Source organism: Melanaphis sacchari, unplaced genomic scaffold, assembly GCF_002803265.2.
Source record: "Melanaphis sacchari strain LSU unplaced genomic scaffold, SCAv2.0 Contig4_pilon_pilon, whole genome shotgun sequence".
NCBI classification, from domain to species: Eukaryota; Metazoa; Arthropoda; class Insecta; order Hemiptera; family Aphididae; genus Melanaphis; species Melanaphis sacchari.
Window position 1 is genome coordinate 7,072,954 of NW_020271335.1, and position 21,246 is coordinate 7,094,199.

A 21,246-nucleotide genomic window follows, 5' to 3' on the forward strand; every position below is an offset into this window, starting at 1 on the left:
ATGAAGTTGGAATATTTATATAATATTATACTTATTAGTTATTTATACTAACATATTTTGTTAGTTTAATAAATCATTTCATTTTATTAATAATAAATATATAAAAAATAGCGTCCTTTTTTTTTTTTTTTACTAAAGTTTTACTAACCTATGGGAATTAAGTTAATCTAGGCATATTCGATTCAGTTTAAAAATATGCATTACTGTAAACAACAACAAAGTTTCTAGTAATATTAGAATAATTTATTTTAATTTAAGATATAAAAAACCCATAATCTATGTCACCCACAAGTGTTCTCGCTCTCAAATGGTCTTTGTGGGTGACTAACCCATCAATATTGTATATTAGCTTTGATACGTCCGATCTTGAAACATAACATAAATATTATTAAGAAACGTTGAAATAAATATTTTTTTCTGGTCTTATAGTGTTAGGTAACTGTATAAAATTAATTAAATTTTCAACAATTACCTATTGTGTTATAATTTAATTTGAAAATATTAATTTTTGAAGACAACATAAAACGTATCAACAGCATAGTTTTAGACATACTTTTACAATAAGCACTTAACAATAATCAATTTATTCTGATGCGTCTGTATTATCTGTTAAGCCAACAGTTTTGGTTTCTCTGTAATTTGTACGTGATTGAGATTAATGCCCACACAGGATTAGGCTCGTTTAACTCTGTCGGTAGTGTGGTAGAATCAATTATAAAAATTCAAGTCAAATTCGTTATAACAATATAACTATTATCATCAAACTTTTTTATAAAAACAATAATAATATAGTAAAAATTATAAATAATAAAATTATGCCTTTGATTAAATTTAATCTTAATATTTATATAATATTACGATTGTCATTCAATTTTTTTTTAAAATTTTTTTTAGTGTTATCCGACAACATATAATTTTGATTCGTACACTTATATACTTTAGTGGTGGGTACATGTTTTGGAATGTTATTTTGTTCCTGTGTTTATCCATCAGTTTTCATTTTAAATTAACAATCTATTTAGTCAACAGATCGCGCTAGCTCTGCTATTTAACTGCTACTCTGTCAAACTAACATTTCGAGATGGATTCGTTCGAATTTTATCCGCACAAACCAAATTTTTAAACAATGTTTAATATATTGAAAAAAAATAATAAATCATCATTTAAAATTATTCATTTATACGATAGCGGTTAATAAATGTATGTAAATCTTTACTAATAATTCTATTTTATGTGATAAAAAATTATAATGTAGAATATGTTGCCTATACAGTCTTCCTTTTCATTGCCAATACAACATCAATTTATTCTTATTACTTATAGTCATAATATGTTCAAATTATACTTTGAATTATTTAAATGGCAAAAAATATAAAATTACTTTAAAAATTATAATCGATTTTTCAACCATTAGGTATTTGACTTATAAGGGTGTCGGAGCCGACTTATTTTCAATTCATAAAGTAGGCTTACAGAAAAATCCTTAACACATCATTGAACTGTCAATTTCAATATATATGTATATTTTTTTTTTAATTGAAAAATAAATACTTTTTGCAGGTCTTATCAAACTTAATATAAAAATAAAATTTTAAAAATTTTAACTTTCAAAGATATGATAACCATTTATATCACAAAATTTTCGATTTTTTAAATTAAATTTCTTGATTATGATGTTCTATTATTTGGGAAATTCAGTTCTAAGGTTTAGAGTTTGTAATGATAGACGTTTAATTTTATGGTTATTACAATTGTATAAGGTGAGTGTAAATATCGTTTTAACAATTTCAAATCTATCCAAAAACTTTTTCATCGTCAAAACTTATCATATCATTGGATGATATAATATAAATTGTTTTTAAAACAAATATAAAATCTATTAGTTAGTAGGTATATTATAATAGATTGTAGATATTTGCTATTATCATTAAATCAATGATTATACTATTAGTAATGTCCAGTGCATATTAAAAAGATCATGCCTTATATGGTCTAATGGTTGCGTTTCAAAAAATTAATTTTTACTCCGTTACTTATATTTACAGATAATTGTTATTTATAATACCACTGTTATGGAATTTTAGAGTAATATATCTAATATTATAAAGAATAATATCAAGTCGAATTGATAAAATTAAAATTGTTTATATTTACAATAAAAATAACAAATATATAATTTACTACTAAGTTTCTTTTTCTCACAATTTCTAACATTTTAAATAAAATTGTAATATGCTACAGTCCGTTTCGACAGTAAATTATGTATAACTGATCATAATGAATGGTTTCTTAATTAAATTTTCATGTTAAACTTTTCTTAAATCAAAGAAACTAACTGTGATTATGTACAAATTGTATATTGTGTTAAGATAATAAATAATAATAATAAAAAAAAAGATTATAAATACATTTGTATGAAAATGATAGGATTTGTATCTAAGAATCCAAAAAAAATTTCTTAGTATTGTCTTATTTATTATTTTTTTGATACTGATTAATAAAATAAATTATTATTAGAAATAAGATACCATGTATAAACATTAAACAATGTATATAAGTTAAGGTGTCCTCAAGTCTCACATTATTTTTAGAATTTGGTGCTTACATGCCATTTAGGTTTTTTACCAATTCCACTACTTCTCCAAACTTCCCGATCATTGGCATCTTTAATTCTAGTTATTCCTAAGTTTTCTAAATCTTTTTTTAATCCACAAACCAACGTGTGCGAGGTTTGTCTCTTGGTTTTTTTTTATTGAGTTTGTTGATAAAGACCTATGTATTGGTTTGTTCTTTTCCCGCTATGCATGGCCTGCCCAAAGTTTTTAAGTGAAATAATTTTCAAACGAAAATATTACTTTTATTTTCTAAATAAATACGTTTTAGGTTATTTTTTTCAACACTAGACGTGTTATTCGCTTTATGATTTTAGACTTAATATTTACACACCACGCCGTTATTATATGGTTTATTATACTTCTATTCACATATATTTTTACATGAATACAATACTTAACTATGTATATGCTTCACGGACAAGTAAAATATTATAGCATACTTAGCACAGAAGGACTCAACAAAAAAATTCCCAAAAATTAGAATTTGAATACATTTGTTATCAGAAGAAAACAATTGGTTTAAGCATGTTTAGTGAATCATCCCGTTAACTTATAAAACATTGTTCAATATGTATGGTATAAGAAGTACCTATGGGTAATGTGTATTATATATTGTAAATTTTAATGAATAGATGTGCTCTTACAAAAATGCAATAATAACCTGAAATTTACAATTGTTAATCTAATGTTTTTAAAATTAAATCATCTCCCATTTTTATTATAATCCACCTTATTTTTAAACCATCACAATATTTTATACATCATAAAAATAGTAATTTAATTATATTGTAGAAATAATATAAATTTCTTTGTTTGTATCATATTATAGGTTATCTTTTAAACAATTCGTATATAGATATAATGAGTTTAGCTGTTAAGTGTAAGTTATAAATTATGATATTCAAACATTTATAATATATAAATAAATACATTTCGTATTTCATAAATTTTACAGTATTTTAAAAATAAATATGCTTAAATAATATAATATATTTAAAAATATTATGATATTTGAATATTATTTGTTGCTTGTTTTACGTTTGGATAAAAAATTTGAACTTATTTTGATAAATAAATTAAAACTTGAAATTATAAGATACTCTGAACAGCTTGAATAATAAAGAATAAAATAATTTTTTTTATTGAAAAATAAGTTTTATATTTACAATCTTATATTCTCACGTTACACAATAAGTAAATTAGATAATATTCAAATTATGCTAAGGGGAAGTCACCTATTGGCGGCGCCCAGTGAAATCATTTTTTTTTAAATTGTCTCTACACCAGTTTCTTTTAAGATGCTAGGGTAGGTTAGCTATAATTTATTTGGATGTAATATAAGTGTTAAAAGGATGTGTGTTGTCGTGTAGCAATATCGAACCTTATATTATAATATATTATTGTTGTAAAAATAAAGCCATATAATATGAATAAAACAATATTCGCCAAAAAAGTTAATTAGTATTTTACGTGCATATTTTGTCGGTAGCGTGGTAATATATTATTACGTATGTCGTATATATAGAGCCAAACTATGCGCACGTTTTGTTGGCGCAATAATCGGAAAATACGACAACGCTTTGGGCTATTATTAAATTACATTTTGGGATTATTAATTTAATTTAGCAAAAGTTCTCCGTTCGGCGTTTGTCCCGATCCCTCGTCCGACACACCGTCGTCATCACGTGGAACAAACCGTTGCGCGATATACAAATTGTCTACATTATAATATTATAATATACTGCACCCCGCAGCAATCACCTATCCAACTTATCTAGTCTTAAACGTCTATACTACACAAATAACATAAAATTACGAGTAGGATGCTAACATTCAGTCATAGCCTATAGACTAAAGTGTACTCACATTATACGCATCTACCTATTTTATAATAATGCACAGGTGCAATTTTGTCGAAAAAGTATTCCACTTATTTTTAATATTCTTATAATCTTTATTGACTTTAACGATTTTTTAATTTTTTATAGATGATTTAAGAAAAAAAAAAAAATACAAAAATCAAATATTTTGATGGTGAAAACTATACGTAGAATATTTTTCCACATTTAAACGTTATAATAAAAACGCCCATTATGACTTATTCACGTTTACTTGTGCATCGTTCTTGTAAAAAATTGTAGTTTAAGTGAACAGTTAAGATACTAAGCACTGTTGCAAAGATTTATTTTTTAGTATGTATTTAAAATTTAAATTATAGATACATTTAAATCATACTCAATTTTTTTTATATGATGTATTATTATTTACTATTTATTTAAATTAGTCATATAGACTTTATTTATTCGAAATGTTTTCTTCCATCATTTGAATCTATACAATCTATATAACTAACATTTTTTTTATAATTATAATAGATAACACAGTAACAAGATATCAATTGTAATTTCAAATCACGATTAATAAAATAGATATCAAAAATAATTAATACTTAATCAACAAAAGTTCATATCTATTTGTGTAAATTACAACACACTTCACGTTTTCACCTATAAGTATAAACTTAGTTTTATAGGAAAAAACAAAGTTACAATTTACTGCTATTACTCTTATTAGTTATTAGCTTATAACCTATTTAAATAATTAATAATCATTATTGTACCGTCTGTACCAACGCTATAGTCTTAAGGCGCTTAACCTGAAGAGCAAAATGATAAGTTTAAGGTGAAAAGGATTTTTGAGAATGTGTCATTTGCGTTGTATAGTTTATTTTAGGTACACGTTTATGGGATATAAATTGTGATCATATAACACAATAGATGTACTTGTTTATATGGAATTGATGATTAATATAAAAAGTGACGGAGATTCGATTAACGATAAAATATAATTAAATCATTTTCGAGTTTTAGTCTCGTCGTTATGACCACGTGAGCGGACGGTGTAAACAAGATATTTCCGAGTGTTGAACATAAAATTAAATATATGCGTATTTTAGGGAAATTTGTATATGCAGAACATATTTTGGAACATATGGTAATTCGAATAACAATTTTGATTTTTTTATACATTAATTTTGACAAACAACATTCTATTATACAAAGTAACTGTAATAAGAAGTCTTGATGAGTGCATTTTGGGTAATAGGATACGGTTGAATAGTTGGTATCTAGTTATACCATTTTTGCACAGTTTATTAATATACCTAACGATTTAGAAAAACAACATTTGAAAGACACCTACAATAAACGCATACATATAGTTTATTGATGTGGCATACTTATAATAATATTATAATATAAATATGCGTTAATTATACTAATGTAAAGTTTTGAAAAAAAAAAAATATACCTACAATCAGTTTTATCGTATACTGAATACAGTTTTCCGTAACACTATATTATGGAAATTATTTTTTGAAATATTTTGGGAAGATTATCATAATTTTGTTTCTAAATAATATATACTTTGTTTACGTCAAACAGAAATCGTGTCGAAAGGATGGATACTTTTATTATATTGTATAATATCAAAGACGAGTCAAGACGCGTTATATTTTTATATTGTATCTAAACTATAAGTCTTTTCCGCTTCGATCCGTCGTCGTTTTTTTTTTTACACACGGCAGTTGTGACCTAACTAAATAATGGCCATATAATACGACACATACGTGAGACAGAAAGATTATTTATAATTTATCGCAGGTGAGGTATTGAGGTAGATAATATCACTGTTCGAAAAACCATTATTTACAAACGCGTGAACTATCGTTATCCGTGAACAGTTTTAATATTACGTAATATTTCGTACGAAATCACGTGACACATATTACTGAGACTTCGCCGCTAGACTGTTTTTTGTAATATATATACAGTGTATAGAACTTTATCAAATTATATTTATAATTTATTATGTATTATGATACTTACTAAATACATTGTATACCACATTAAAGTTATTTCAATACTCAGCCAAAAATAAATATACATACATATCTATATGTTTATATAATATGTATTCTGTATAAATTGTTTGGATTGTTTTTAATTAAAAAAAAGGATTCTCAGTAATTTTTAAACTCTCTACGGCTGAAACTTTCCAGCATTTTTATTTGATTAAATATTTAAAAATCGGACTTCGTACTGATTTTATGGACCACTTATTGGACACGAAAAAATTATTGTTTTGTTCTTTTATAAACGTCGACGTCATAATGCCTAACGCTAACATTTAGTTAATTACAATACGCTTTGAATTGTTTGCTTCGTTTACACATGTGCATAACGTGGCAAGTAAAATACATATGCATGTAATATGTATATATTACGAGAAGGGAAAAAGTATATTTTTCTGTTTCATTTATTCTATTTATTCACTTTTAATAAAACAAATTAGTGTTATAATACATAGTAAACACTAATTTAATAGTTTACACTATCTCAATCAGCGTACATGGACGAAATTGAAGTTTAAATTTTTTGAATTTTTTATTTCTTTTATTGTTCTCATTAAACATAATAATTGTCTGTACGTATACAAAAATTTAAAACTTACTATTTATTAATATTTTAACAATTTAATTTTAATCAAAGTTTTACAATAATTCAAAGTTGAAATATCGATAGAGAAATAAAATAGAAATTGTTACTTTATTATTCATAATTATAATTAATATTAATAATAATTATCAAATAAATGAGTTAACTAAAATATTTTGTAGGTGAAAAATAAAATTGTATGCTGTTGTGTATGATGCAAAATTTCACTTTAATCAAAGGTTGTGTTTATTGTTTAGTTTTAAAAATTGTATGACACATCGTTTTAAAATATTTCATGTATGTTAGGTTATATATAAAATAGAGATTTAATATAATATATTAATAATTATACATATTCAAAGTAAATTTATTAATAGTTCCATAAAAATGAAAATTATTAATAGGTATTTAATAGAACTACAGAATATTTGACTAAATTAGTATTTATATTTCATTAAAAACTTCGTCTTTGTTTTCGATTTTTATGTTGATTTCATTAATAGACAGAATTGGTAAGTATATACTCTATAATTGCATACTTTTATATCAGTTTAATATATTAGAATGTTATATAATTATAATTTTCAAGTAAAATACTAAATAGTCTTGAGATTTTGTGTGTGATATAATTAGTTAGAAATTACATTGTTTTTTTATTTTACTTTTTATAAAAAAAAAAAAACATTAAAAAGTATACTAAATTTACATAAAAATATCATCATATAAATTATAAACGCAATATAAAATAGTTGTTTAAATAATACAAAAGTTAACAGAAAAATAATCTATGAAAAGTATTATATCAATTAGAGAATTAGAGAATATTTGATATGAATATATTATGATACATAATTTGTCTTATGCTTCTAAATAAACGTTAATTTTAAAATATATCATGATAAGTTATTTTATTCATATTTCTCGGTTCATAATTTATGTTTATCAACATTTTCAATATTAAACCGTTTCTCAATCCCAAACATCATGTACCTACATGATTTTGTCTACGTAAATCGGTAGTAGTGTCACTGTCCATAGGCAGAATAATAACGATATTTTGAAGTTTATTAGTAATAAACCTTGGTATTTGGGGAATAATTTCTTTGTAAACGTTTTGAAAAATACCTTAAATTTACTTATTTACCTATATTACAAACATATTGTGCTATTCGTTTTATATAACATGAATATATTTTAACTACTGTCTACTGTTTGATGTTTATAATTAGGAAGCCAAATGCATACAAAGTTGTTTCTTGTCTCTGTATGACGTGGGTATTGTCTATGTTCATATTCGTAGAATTGCTGATTAGGATACAATAATATAAAGTGGTTTTAGTCCAACATTCAAAATATTACTGAGAATTATGAATTAATGGATACGAGTTTAACTGTGCATTTAGTATTGATAATTAAGTAAATAGTTTCTATTATAAATAATACGTATATATTTATAATCTGCAGATATTATAATACCAGACGTTTGTCTATTTTTTCTCCATCAGTACCTACATATTTTTCTAATCTTTATTTTTAAACTATAGTATGGTATAGTTAAATAGTTTTTGAACTAAAGCGATAATATTATTATATTATGAATCTAGGTACTTATCAGTATTTTTTAACTTGCTTACGAAAAAAAAAAAAAAAATAAAAAAAACCATAATGAATGTTTTTGTTTCTGAAAATTAATATCAACATTTTTTTTTGTAAAAATATAGGGAAATAAAATTACTAATTTCCATCAAGTATTTAAAATTTAAATATTTCTGTCGATTTAAAGGTATTTGTATAAAACAGATGGCTATAATAGTTTCTATAGAAAATCATGAAGTTTCACGATTTCATGAAAGACGTGTAGTACACGGTGAACATTACGTAAATAATATTATCATTTATTTTACAATATTGACATATCGAGTAAATTTCTACAAGAAATGGAATAAAATGTGTATAAATTAGGAATTAATATATACAGATAAAATATTATTAAAGTATGCAGTATGTCAGTATCTAATAGAATATATTGAATCTTATAGACAAATATGTAGATAATAACTATGCAAAGCTTAAAATTTAAAAAAAAACCGTTTAAAATCATTCAATTTAAGTTTTCTAATACGATTCTTTCTTAAAAAATTATGCGATTTCGATATAAATATTAAAATTTTATTTAACCAACAAATACAACAGGGTGTTTCATAAAGATCTCAGTTTTTAATTTTGCTATAAATCAACTTTATTTTATAAGAAATACATTATTAATGATAAAATATATTGGTTTAGTACGAATCGAGGTTTAAGTGTGAAACATGGTATTATGCATCATTATGCAATCTCCCTATTATCGCTTGGCACACAGTCATTGTCGATGCAATTACTAATCAAATTTTCACAGACTTACTCATTAAGTTCACCGATAACCCATTGAATTTTTTGCTTAAGACTCAATGAAGTTCAACATTTGTCTGCATAAAACAATGATTCAATGAAACCCCCTAAAGAAAAAGTCACACTTTAGTGGCCACTGCTGGTCGCCACAGAAGGAAATGAGTCAGCTGTCAATTTTTTATGTAACAGAAATGTGACAGGGAACATCGTTTTGCTGGAACCACATTTCTTAGTGCCCATATCATCTATAAAAGCCTAAAAAATTTGAAAATCATGTTTCAATAACATTTCCATTCACTGTATCTGCATTTTCATGTTCATCTTCAAAATTTTTCAACTGAAAAAACTTCAACCCTCATTTGCCAAAATCCACACCAAATGGTTACTCATTACAGATGCATTTATTTTTCTTTGATTGCCCTTGGGTTAAGTTTAACTTCTTCTTCTGGAAATTCAATTAATCATTGTTTTATACAGAAAGTTGTGAACTTCACTAAATCTTAAACAAAAAATTCAATGAGTTATCGGTAAACTTAATGAGCAAGTCTGTGAAAATTTGATTAGTAATTGCATTGACAGTCACTATGTGCTGAGCGATAAGAAGAAAATCGTATGCACAATATTATGTTTCACACTTCCTCAACTCATAGTGAACCAATATATATATATATATATATTATTTAAAATGTATTTCTTATAAAGTTAGTTGATTTATATCAAAATTAAAAATTGCGTTCTTTATGAAACACCCTATATATTATTATTGTTATTATGTTTGAGAATTATTTTGTTTGAAATTCTTTATTGTGCAAGCTAGGTTTTATGAAACAATAAAAAATATATTTCATATGCGCGGTGCGGTAGGATTTCAACTCGAACGTGTGCTTATTATTTTATATACATTGCATATAAAGCTGCATACGACTTTAAAACAATCATAGTCCGTGCATTAACGTTATCGAGTATAATATAGGTACATATATATATATATATGAGAACGCAAAAGTGTGTGAGTGAATACAAAAGGTTTTACCGAATTGTGTGAACTCGTATAACAGTATATATACTATATACAATAGGACTACAACCCGGGTATAAACAACGAGCGCAATATAACCGGCGCTAAGTATACGATGGTTCTAGAAAAAATACACGCACGAGCGCACACGGCGTACACTATAATATAGCTTGTGTGTGCGTGCTTGTGTTTTTATTTTTATATTTTAAGTTTTCATTGAAAATAGCTTTGGTTTGCCCCGAGAGTGTATTCACACGTATATAAAATAAAATATGCACATGTATTTGCTATTTATATTACACAAGCGTGTTACCATAAATAATACGATTCAACCCCTAGAAACGCATTGTGACGACAATATACACAAACAATATATATATATATATGTGTGTGCATGTGTGTATTATATTATATTCTACTATTATTATTATTATATCATATTATATACTTCCAACTACTCCGCGTAGAAGGTTTTATTGCGGTCAGATTTTTTTTTGTTTTACCTTCTTTTTAAAAAAAAAAAATTTGTCCACCACCCAATGGCAACTGCTACCGCCTATAACAGTTGCCGCCGCAGTGTTCGCGGTCACAACAAAGATTTATAATATCGTTAAATCCCTCGAAATCACGACCGCCCGTACACGCGTGTACATATAGTCGTATCATTCTTTGTATATGTACATATTATATTATACACATTGTGTATGCGGTATGTCGTATATATCTATCTGTATATATATATGCATTATATACGTGTAGGTATGCGTGCGAGAGAGTATGTTGGCCCCGCGCAAAGGCAGAGGGTAAAAAGTTGAGAGAAACATTTTCCCTTTACATACAATTTTTTTTCTCCACGCCCGCGCGCGTGTGAGTATGTGGTGGGTACGCGCAAGTTACAGAGAGGTTTTTATTTTTTATTTTTATTTTTTTTTTTTTTTTTTTGCAGACGGGTCGAATACTGGCAGCGTCACTAATCCAACAGAAAGTTTTCCCCTATTAAAAAACTCGGACCGGAGAAGGTATATATTGTGCACGCCGCAGTCTGCCACTCCGCGTAGGAGGGATGGTGAGTATGAAAAAAATTACAGAGAAAAATCCTAGGGGTGCGGTGGCGGCAGCCGAGGAGGGGAGGTAAAATGAAAAAAAGGGATCGGTCGGCGGCGATGGTAGCAGGCAGGCGGGAACCACTTGGGCGTGGCCGGTCTGGGTACACACACACACACACACTCACTGTACAGGCGAGCTCGAAAATGCGCGTACACATTCGCACGCGCGTACGGAAGCATATATATATATATATATATATACACTATACGTACGTGGAAAAAAGGACCCCGGGAAAAGTGTCGGGAAAAGGTTGAAAAACGAGTTGCCATGTTTCCCTCTCTCGGGGATTCTGAGAGAGGCGTCCCTCTTGTGAGGGTCTAATTACAAAGCCCCCGGACGCTGGTCACGAAATACTAATTACTCGGGATGAGCGCGGTGCGGAAAATATTATATATATAATATATATGTGCATATTATAATAATATGTATATATACACACACACATACACACACACACAGGGTTACTGTATATGCGAAACAAACTTAGGCTATGTTGTGTTGAATTTAAAAATTAAAAAAAAATAATATCTAAAAACGACAACGGCAATAAAGCGAGTGGGTAGCGGAAGGTTTTTTTCCAAGAGGTTTTCTTTTTATTACGCGTATCATTTTTCATAACGCGTTTGAAAAATGATAAGTAATTTTTTTGGCCCGGTCGCGTACGTCTATATATAGTTCAAAAACCATGGACGCGATTTGAGTGGTTTTTCATAACGTTATAATAATATTATACACCTAACATAGATAGAAATAATTATATGAAAACAAGTTGATTAGATTAGTATGTATCGTACCTACGCCACCTACGTCAAACCGTCGATACTGTATCCGATGTACGGCAAAGCGTTGTTCGTCATGATTACTTTCCATGAGAAAATTGTCGAACGGATAATCGAAGAGAACCCTTAAGAAAAATAATAATAAACTGTTTAATCTTATTTACTTACCTAGGTATTCGCGTTTGTAAGTAACCCATTTCTATTTTTATCCAGATTTAATTTCATTTTTGTTGTTTTCTGTTGCATCGTTATGTTTTTATAACCGATATCGCGTTGACAGAGTATCGTAATGGCGTCTACGTAGAATAATTCCCGGGAAAGTAAGTTATAAGAATTTACTTGTATCAATATAGAAAATATTAAAGATATTCATATGATTATTTATAAATTAATTATACGTCATAATGTAAAAACCATTCCATTAAATCACAATGTAATTTAACATTATAAATTATTTTTAGTACTTATTCGGGAGACAACTTTAAGGACAGAAGTGCGCGCGGAGAACTCCAAAGAAGTTGTAAGATTATTGTCTTCGACCAGGTTATATACTCGGTTGAAGTGACTGTGGTTTATAATATATTATTATAATGTTATATGTTAGGTATATTCGCCACGATCGGGTCACGGTTAACAGTTATAGGCTATAGCTAATATTTTCTTTTTAATCAGTCTCGACGGCTATTTTCTCTGTGTCTTATTCGTTATAGAATTGTTTTGCGTACCTTTTGTTCCGTTTGATAAATGGTTTTTGGTTAATAAATAGTTTATATATATTTAATTTATTTAGTTAATTATTATGAAGCATAGTCTGATGTGATAAACATAAGAAAATGAGAAACATTTTTTATCAGGTACGTTTGTTACGTTTCATTGTATTATTTTTATAGCACGTACAGTAAATCTAGTATAGTTAATCATTTTTCCTACCATTAAATACATCAATAGTTTACAGTTTTGAATATAAAAATTAAAAGTTTATATTTATCGTATCAAAATTATGCCATATTTAATTAATTTTAATAATTGACAATATGTATAAATTGATCAATATAAGTCACTAGTATATAAAGGATTTTTTGTTGAAGGGTTGTACAAATACATATTTACTTTCTTTAAATTAGATACATATTTAAAAAGAGAGAGGCTGCTTATAAAAATACATTTTGTAAAAGATATTTGAAGGGGAAGAGGATTATGACACTTATCACTTCTATTATGTGTATTACTGATATATTATAGTTTAAACGTTATACTTTTTCGTGTAGATACCTATTTAAGTTAAATGTCATAATTTATGACTTATAGGAAGACGTTAGGTATTAAACTTATACGACTACATTACTACTGTGTTTTATTGATTTATTTAGAATATAAAATTTTTAATAACATGAAAATAGGTCACAGTAAGTAATACATTTTCATTTTTCTGTATAGTGATAAACGCATTAGAGGTAACTTAAAATTCAATAATAACAAACACATTAATTTTATTCACGTGTTTTAATTATGTTTTAAATGTTGCGCTAGTTTATTAAACAATGTTAAACAACAACAATTTTATTAATTATTGTGGGCAGTAAATTCAGATTAAATAAATAAACATAAAAACTTGTTTTGAAATTTTTTTATAATTGACTTATTTTGTATATTGTATAATATATATACTGGAATAGCAAGTATAACGTATATTAGCATATTAATAAGATAATTATTACCGAAGCGTCATTATTAATTCATATTAGTCTAGTATATTAATATGGCTATGTAGATAATCAATAATTTATACAAAAACTTCAGGTGATAAGTCAATTTAATATTTATTTTATTAAGTTCTATAGATCAAACTGCGTTTTATTTATAAATTTTTAATAAAATGCAATTTTAATGATTGAAAATGATAGTAATTTTAGTTTTATTTTGTATTTTAATAACTTAATTGCATTTTGTATGGCGTTATTTAAGCATTTTAAAAACTAACACAAAAAAAATGTAATTTGTACAACTACTAATTTAAGATGTTATATTGTTCATTGGTATACAAAAGTATGATATTACATAACAGGTAGGTACGTATATTACACATAAATTGTCTGTGTTTTTGTATCATATTATAAATATTTAATTATTATATGTTTTGTATAAAAAAAGTTAAAATTTAAGTTTTATAAATATATAATCTAACAAAAAAAAAAAAAAAAAACAAGTAAATTAATTTGCGTTTTTAACAAATGTGGTTGTTTAATGAACATGTATTCAACGATACAGAAATTTAATTCGTATATTCAGATATATAATATAAACGTTTACACAGTGTATTTAAAATTAAATATTTTGTTAGTATATATTATATCAGTACTGTTATTATGCACTTTTGGAACAAATTATGATGCTAACACGTTTTAGGTTGATAATATTTAACACTCTTGGGTATCAAAGATTTCATCAACTATATATTTTTTTATGTTATTATGCCTTTTGACTTTTGGAATAGCGAAAAGTTCCCTCGATTCCCTGCTTCATTAACACATCAATGATTTCACGCACAAAAAAAGATATCCGTTCATAATGTTGAGTCAGATATTGTCATCGTATTTTACTACATTTGATAAAAATTTTAATGAAGTGATAAAATAGTCGCTTGTGGGAGATAGAACTTAAAACATAATTTTGTGAAGATTAATTTATTACCTATACAAATATAAAATATCTGTGAGTATATAATAAAAATACTTTTGTTTTTTACCAAGTCGGTTAATTATAAAAATACATAGATACTTTTTAGTGTAATATTCATTATTTTCACACAACTTATCACGTTATATTTTAATAGTCACGAAATAGAAATTAAATTAAAAATATGTTTTGAAATAATATTCAATCAAAATTCACAAAAAATCCATTAAATTGACAATTTAAATATTATCAAAGGTTAAAAAATAATATTCTAACTAATTTCAACTTCAATTTAATAAAAAAAAAGTGTTAATTCATAATAATGATATATGTATACGTAGATATTAGATATACATGTATTTTTTTAAATATTAGTGCTACAAATGTGAATAAATACATAGATTTTTCTAAATTAAGTTATACATATTAATGTGTTTGAGAAATAAAATGATTTTATTCCTGTTGTCTTTAATGTAACTCAGAGCTTTAAAAAATCATTACCTAACCTGGTATTCTTAGACTTTTTCAAGTCTTCATGTACTTTTGACAGTAAACAAAAAAATGTTTGACTGTAAGAGATTCATCACAGATTAATTATTATGTTGGTTCATTTCTTCACATAAGATGATTATAGAACATCTTTAAACGCCCTATTCATATTCCGTTAATGATTACTTAGTTTTTAGGATTAAATAATTGGGGTTTAATCCAATAATTGGTAGTATTTTTCATTTCTCTAATTCTGGCCTTCACCACCATTCGGATTCTAATAATTTGATGTAATACGTACCAGCATTCCTATAAATAACAATGATTGAGAAGTGGTAGCATACGTATTTCTGTAATGCTTAATGGAGTTATTGACTGCTTGTCAAGCTAATTTGTTGGCCTTCTCATTATCATTAATTCCATAATTCCCTGTCGTCCATATTAACTGTTTGTTCTTGGTAGCTTTAAAAATTATATTACTTATTTTAATAGCTAGGGTGTATTGCCTACTTGCGCCCCATTGTCATGTATGGATGTGAGACATGGTCCACGACGCAGGGTGACGAGAATAAACTGTTGACTTTCGAAAGGAAAATACTTAGGAAAATATATGGGCCTATATTAAACCCCAATACCGGTGTATACGAGCGAAGAAAAAACGCTGACTTAAACAGTCTATTCAATACAGCCAATTTAAAAGATTTTCTAAGGTCGAAAAGGTTAGAATGGGCTGGCCATGTTTGGCGTGCAGAGGGTAAATTGATAAAACAGGTACTCATCAACAAACCAAATAAAAAACGACCGGTAGGAAGGCCAAGACAATGGTGGTTGGACCGAGTAAAAGTCGACCTGAAGAGATTAAGTAATGGAGCAAGTATTGCGGATGCAGAAGATCGAGAACTTTGGAGAACTTTGGTAGAAGCTGCGAAGCGCCTAAATGGCGCGTAAAGCAATAATAAAAAAAAAAAAAAAAATAGCTAGGGTGTATAAATAGAAGTTATTCTTAAAATTTTTAAGAGAACTGAGCGAATCTGTACAAATTTAAATTATACAGTAGGTAATTGAGTGTTTATATACTCCTCCTCCGAGGGCTATTTATTTCTATGTGTAAATACTATCGGAGTCTAGTAATCTGTTAGATATTGTCAAGCTGTTGTTTATGATTGCGATTTAAACACCTGTATTAATTTTGGGAGCATCTCTATAGATTTATGAACTAGAAAGTAATAGTTCAACTTTTAAATAAGTTTTTATGTATAGTATTAATCGTTTCTTTATTGATGTATTTTGTCAGACTATATAGTGTCTATTAGAAATTTTGGCGTTCTCTGAGGAGGCACTAAACTTCTCTTCTGTTTGATTATTAAATTTTGAATCAATATTAGTATTTAGTAAGAAATATTGCATTCATCATCCTTAAAACTTGTGATTTTTTAAAATTAGAATTAGTAAAAATATATTTGCAAATACATTACATTAAAAATGCTAATGAATATAAAATACGATCTATATAATTTGGAGATTTTAATTCTATGAATTTAAAGAAGTGATTCTCCAGAAATAAATTAAATGATTAATATTTGATACATGTTTATCACGTATAAATACATTATATTACCCATCATTTTATAAATGTTTAGATGTCCTGAATATCTACTTGAAATTTTAAAGAATTTTTTTATTAGTGTTCAATTATAAAATAAATAAAAAATGACAAAAGTTTATATTGGTATGATAAGTTTTTATGAATTATATTTCTTCACTGAATATGTAAAATTGTAAACTCTGAGTTTGAACTCATGTAATACAAAATCAAAATTATTTTATCCAACTACATATTTACTATATCTTAAATATCTTTGAAATGTGTATATAAAAAAATACTTTATAAAATTCGTTTAAAATTGTATATAAAGTAGTTTCATGAAGTGATTTTATTGTAATATCCTTCATATTAGACAATTAAAATATGTTTGTTCAATAATTATTTTTTTTTAGTATGAAGTCCTTACACACTAAGTGAATAGTTCGCGCGTGGATGCGATTTTAAATCGCTGAAAATGTTCGCCCAAAATTAAGCATGTGCAATCGATCGCGGATAATGGTGGATTTTATTCACTTATTTTACATAGTGTGTATGGTCTAATTTAATACAAGCTATTTAATTTTAAGCAAACGTTCACGGCAATTTAAAATCGCGTTCGCGCGTGAACTATTTACCTAGTGTTCAAGGGTCTTTAAGTAATCACTAGTTAGTAATTGCTTATATCTACATTATAAAGTTTTAGCGATGTCAGCTAAGATTTTGCTTATTCTAAAGTTTATGCTAAAATTTTTTAACATTTAAGTTTAAACACTTAATACATTACCCAACAAAATCTTTATTTATAGTTTAATTTTTTCATATATAATAATTGAATAACATCCTATAAATCTCGATGTTTCATATCATTACAAATATTTCTAACTTATGCAATATAAATCACTTTCCGAATGCAATAAATTCAAAAATTCAAAAGAATATTTAACATGGAGAATTTTATTAATAATACTATACCTATATATTATGTTTAAGTAGTTAAGTATATTTAGATGTATTGGCTAATTATAATATTTTATTATTGAGTTTTGATTTATTAAATATAGTGTTTTTACTTTTTATACAAAGTACAAATACAAAAATTAAACGATTGTTAAGTTTTATATTATACATCAATAATATTATAGCGGTGTTCTGATAAATAACAAATAATTTAAATTTTTTAATGAATGAGTACATGTTATATTACCAAAAGTTAGTTTATGTATTTTAAAACATTTTCATAACAAAAACATAATATTTTACTTTTTTTGTATATAAAAAGGTTATTAGCTTAACATCAATAATGACTATGATAATATAAAATTATACCTAATTGCCTAATTGTTTTGTATAATAATTTCCATTCAATTTTGGAAAACACTTGATTTTTTTCAAAATAAATTTATATTTATATAAGTATCTACACTTTTAATAATATAACTAAAGTATACCTTCTCTTTGTATAATATGATTGTATTATGTTTTTTCGCGTGATAATTAATTATTCACAATATATCCTTAGCTGTCATGTAAAATTACGTAAGCACATAAATTGAAGAACAGTTATATGCTATTTTAATGTTACATTTAAGTTGTAAATATATTTTAAAAGAATTTATTTATTTATCATATAATATATATATTGGTCAATTATCGACAATTTAAGCGCTTTTTCCCTTTTTATTCTCTTGGGATGTTGTTTAGTCGATTAATATATATTACTAATGGATTCGTTTGGTTGAGTATTTGCATTTTGCATACCCTAGTCGATTTGTAGTAATATACGGAATATTGAGTAGCGATGAAAGCTAGATTGTTTAAAAAAAAAATAAGGTTTATGTAATTATTTAAAGTTTTAAATGTGTGTGTAAAATGTAAATACAATTTAATATTATAAAAACATCTCAAACTGAACTATCTACTGTTTTTATATAACAATATCTATGTCAATTCTACTAAATACTACTATATAGCCACTAAATTCGTTGTAACTATAAATATATGGAATACATATTTATTTTATTGCAATTTGCATTGCATTTTATAAAATACTTTACAACTTCAATACATTATATAACAAAATTTGTAGATCCAAATAGTATATAAACTGTCGACATAATTATTAATGTATTATTTTACTCAAATAAATATTTAGTTTAAGGATGAAAAATTTTATTTTTGATGAGTTGAAAATTCATAACGCTTAGAATATTTTTCATGATAATTTTACTGTAAGTAATAATAATTTTTATTCGTTTACTATAAAATATATTTAAATGAATGCTTAAAGTACTTACTACTTATGTATAAAATATCAAACAGAATAACGTTAATATAATATCGTTGATATTATAGTAATAATTGGCATAGTAATAAATTATTGTCCATACTAACTTTTGAAAGTAAGTAGGTTTTTCTTTTTGCTAAAATATTTACTTACAGATTTAAATTGGATTAAATAACTTTAAAACTTCTACTGTTATTAACAAGCAATTATAAATTATTTATTTATATTTTGAATATGAAGAATTCTATTAAGATTTAATTTTGATTGTTGAATTTAAGTCCTATATTATAATACAGACATCTAACCATAAACTCAAACAAACGCAGTTCACTGATATAACTAAATGTATGATGTAAAAAAGATTATAATATTGTTGGGCAGTTTTTTATGATTATCAGATGTGTATCTTTAATTGATTGATTTATTGAATTTTTTTTTTTGAAAATCTCCACAAATATGAATTAAAATATTTTAGAATTATATTTTGTGTATACCTGTTATACCTACAAATGTAATTAACTCTATTGAATTTAACATGTATATGTAACATGTTTTTATAATTACTTATTATTGTATGATTTAATAATATGTATTCTCTATATATTTTTATTTGAAAATATAATACAGTGTTATTTTTATTAAACTGAAAAACATAAAAATATTATAGGGTACGGATGCTTACATTTATTTAATTATGATATCAATATATAGTATGTGATCTATATGAATAATCACTCTTTAAAGAATTTAAAAACCAAATTTTTAACTATGAGATTTATGCAGTTTTAAAATATTAAATTTGTTTATTATTTTATCGTTGGGAGAATCATATTACTCGTAATTTATCGTATAAACATTATCTATGTGAACATATAAAATTATTAAAATCATTGTAACATACGTGTTATTTAAAAATGTACATATTATTATACCTATAGTATCATTTTTATTAGAATATTCATTGTACAAGCATATTTATCAAACTCTATCTGAGTAAAATTATCATTTAAAACCTAATAAAGATATTGCGATCATACGTGAAATTAAAGATAGTTATATATCTAATGTGATTATTTGTTCAGAAACAATTTTTAATAAATATTAAGACGTTTCATAATGTTATGAATAAAAAAAATTAAATATATATTTAAGCTATTTATATAGGTAATAAAATAAATGCAACGTTAATAATATTATTTAAAACAATTACTGTTTTTGTAACAATTTAACTAAGAGAAGCAAACTATTTTGTTTTATTACCAGTACCATTATAATACGTTATAGTTTATTTTAAGATATTAAAATTAGATTTAATCAAAAATTATTTACTCAAGTTATTTGCGTTATATTTATAATATCAAATATCTTGTATTATAAAACACTTATTTTTAAGTATTTAAATTATAAATATGATAGGCGTGTTATTGAGTATTTTTGCTCACTAAATTAAAATATTATATTAAACTTTTTATATAAAAATATAGTTTTTATTTATATTAATAGTTACTGAAGATTTCATAACCGCATTATTTAGTATCGAATATTCACTCTGAGTCATAATTTTTAACCGTAGATTTTGTTTCTATATAATGTAAATTTTACATATCTATACATAAATCATATGCATTCATGTATAATACATGGACTGACCCTCTTAAATCCACGAGGCCGTTTTTGAACGATTTTAGCATATTTTTAAGGGCTCTCGATCTAGTGCGCGCGTAAACGTGATGGGTATATTTTCATTTTGCTACTGGCCAGATAATATAATCCAGGGTGTTTGGAGAATGGGAAACAGTATGTATG

General features: G+C 25.6%; 1 protein-coding gene across 1 annotated transcript; it reads left to right on the plus strand.

Annotated features, from left to right (window-relative positions):
- The first annotated feature begins 1,673 nt into the window (after positions 1-1,673).
- LOC112599208 lies at positions 1,674-16,519 on the plus strand. The gene is made up of 2 exons (XM_025346022.1): positions 1,674-1,760; positions 16,064-16,519. Exons 1-2 carry the CDS (start codon positions 1,674-1,676, stop codon positions 16,517-16,519), a joined length of 543 nt encoding a protein of 180 aa, XP_025201807.1.
- Positions 16,520-21,246: the final 4,727 nt, after the last annotated feature.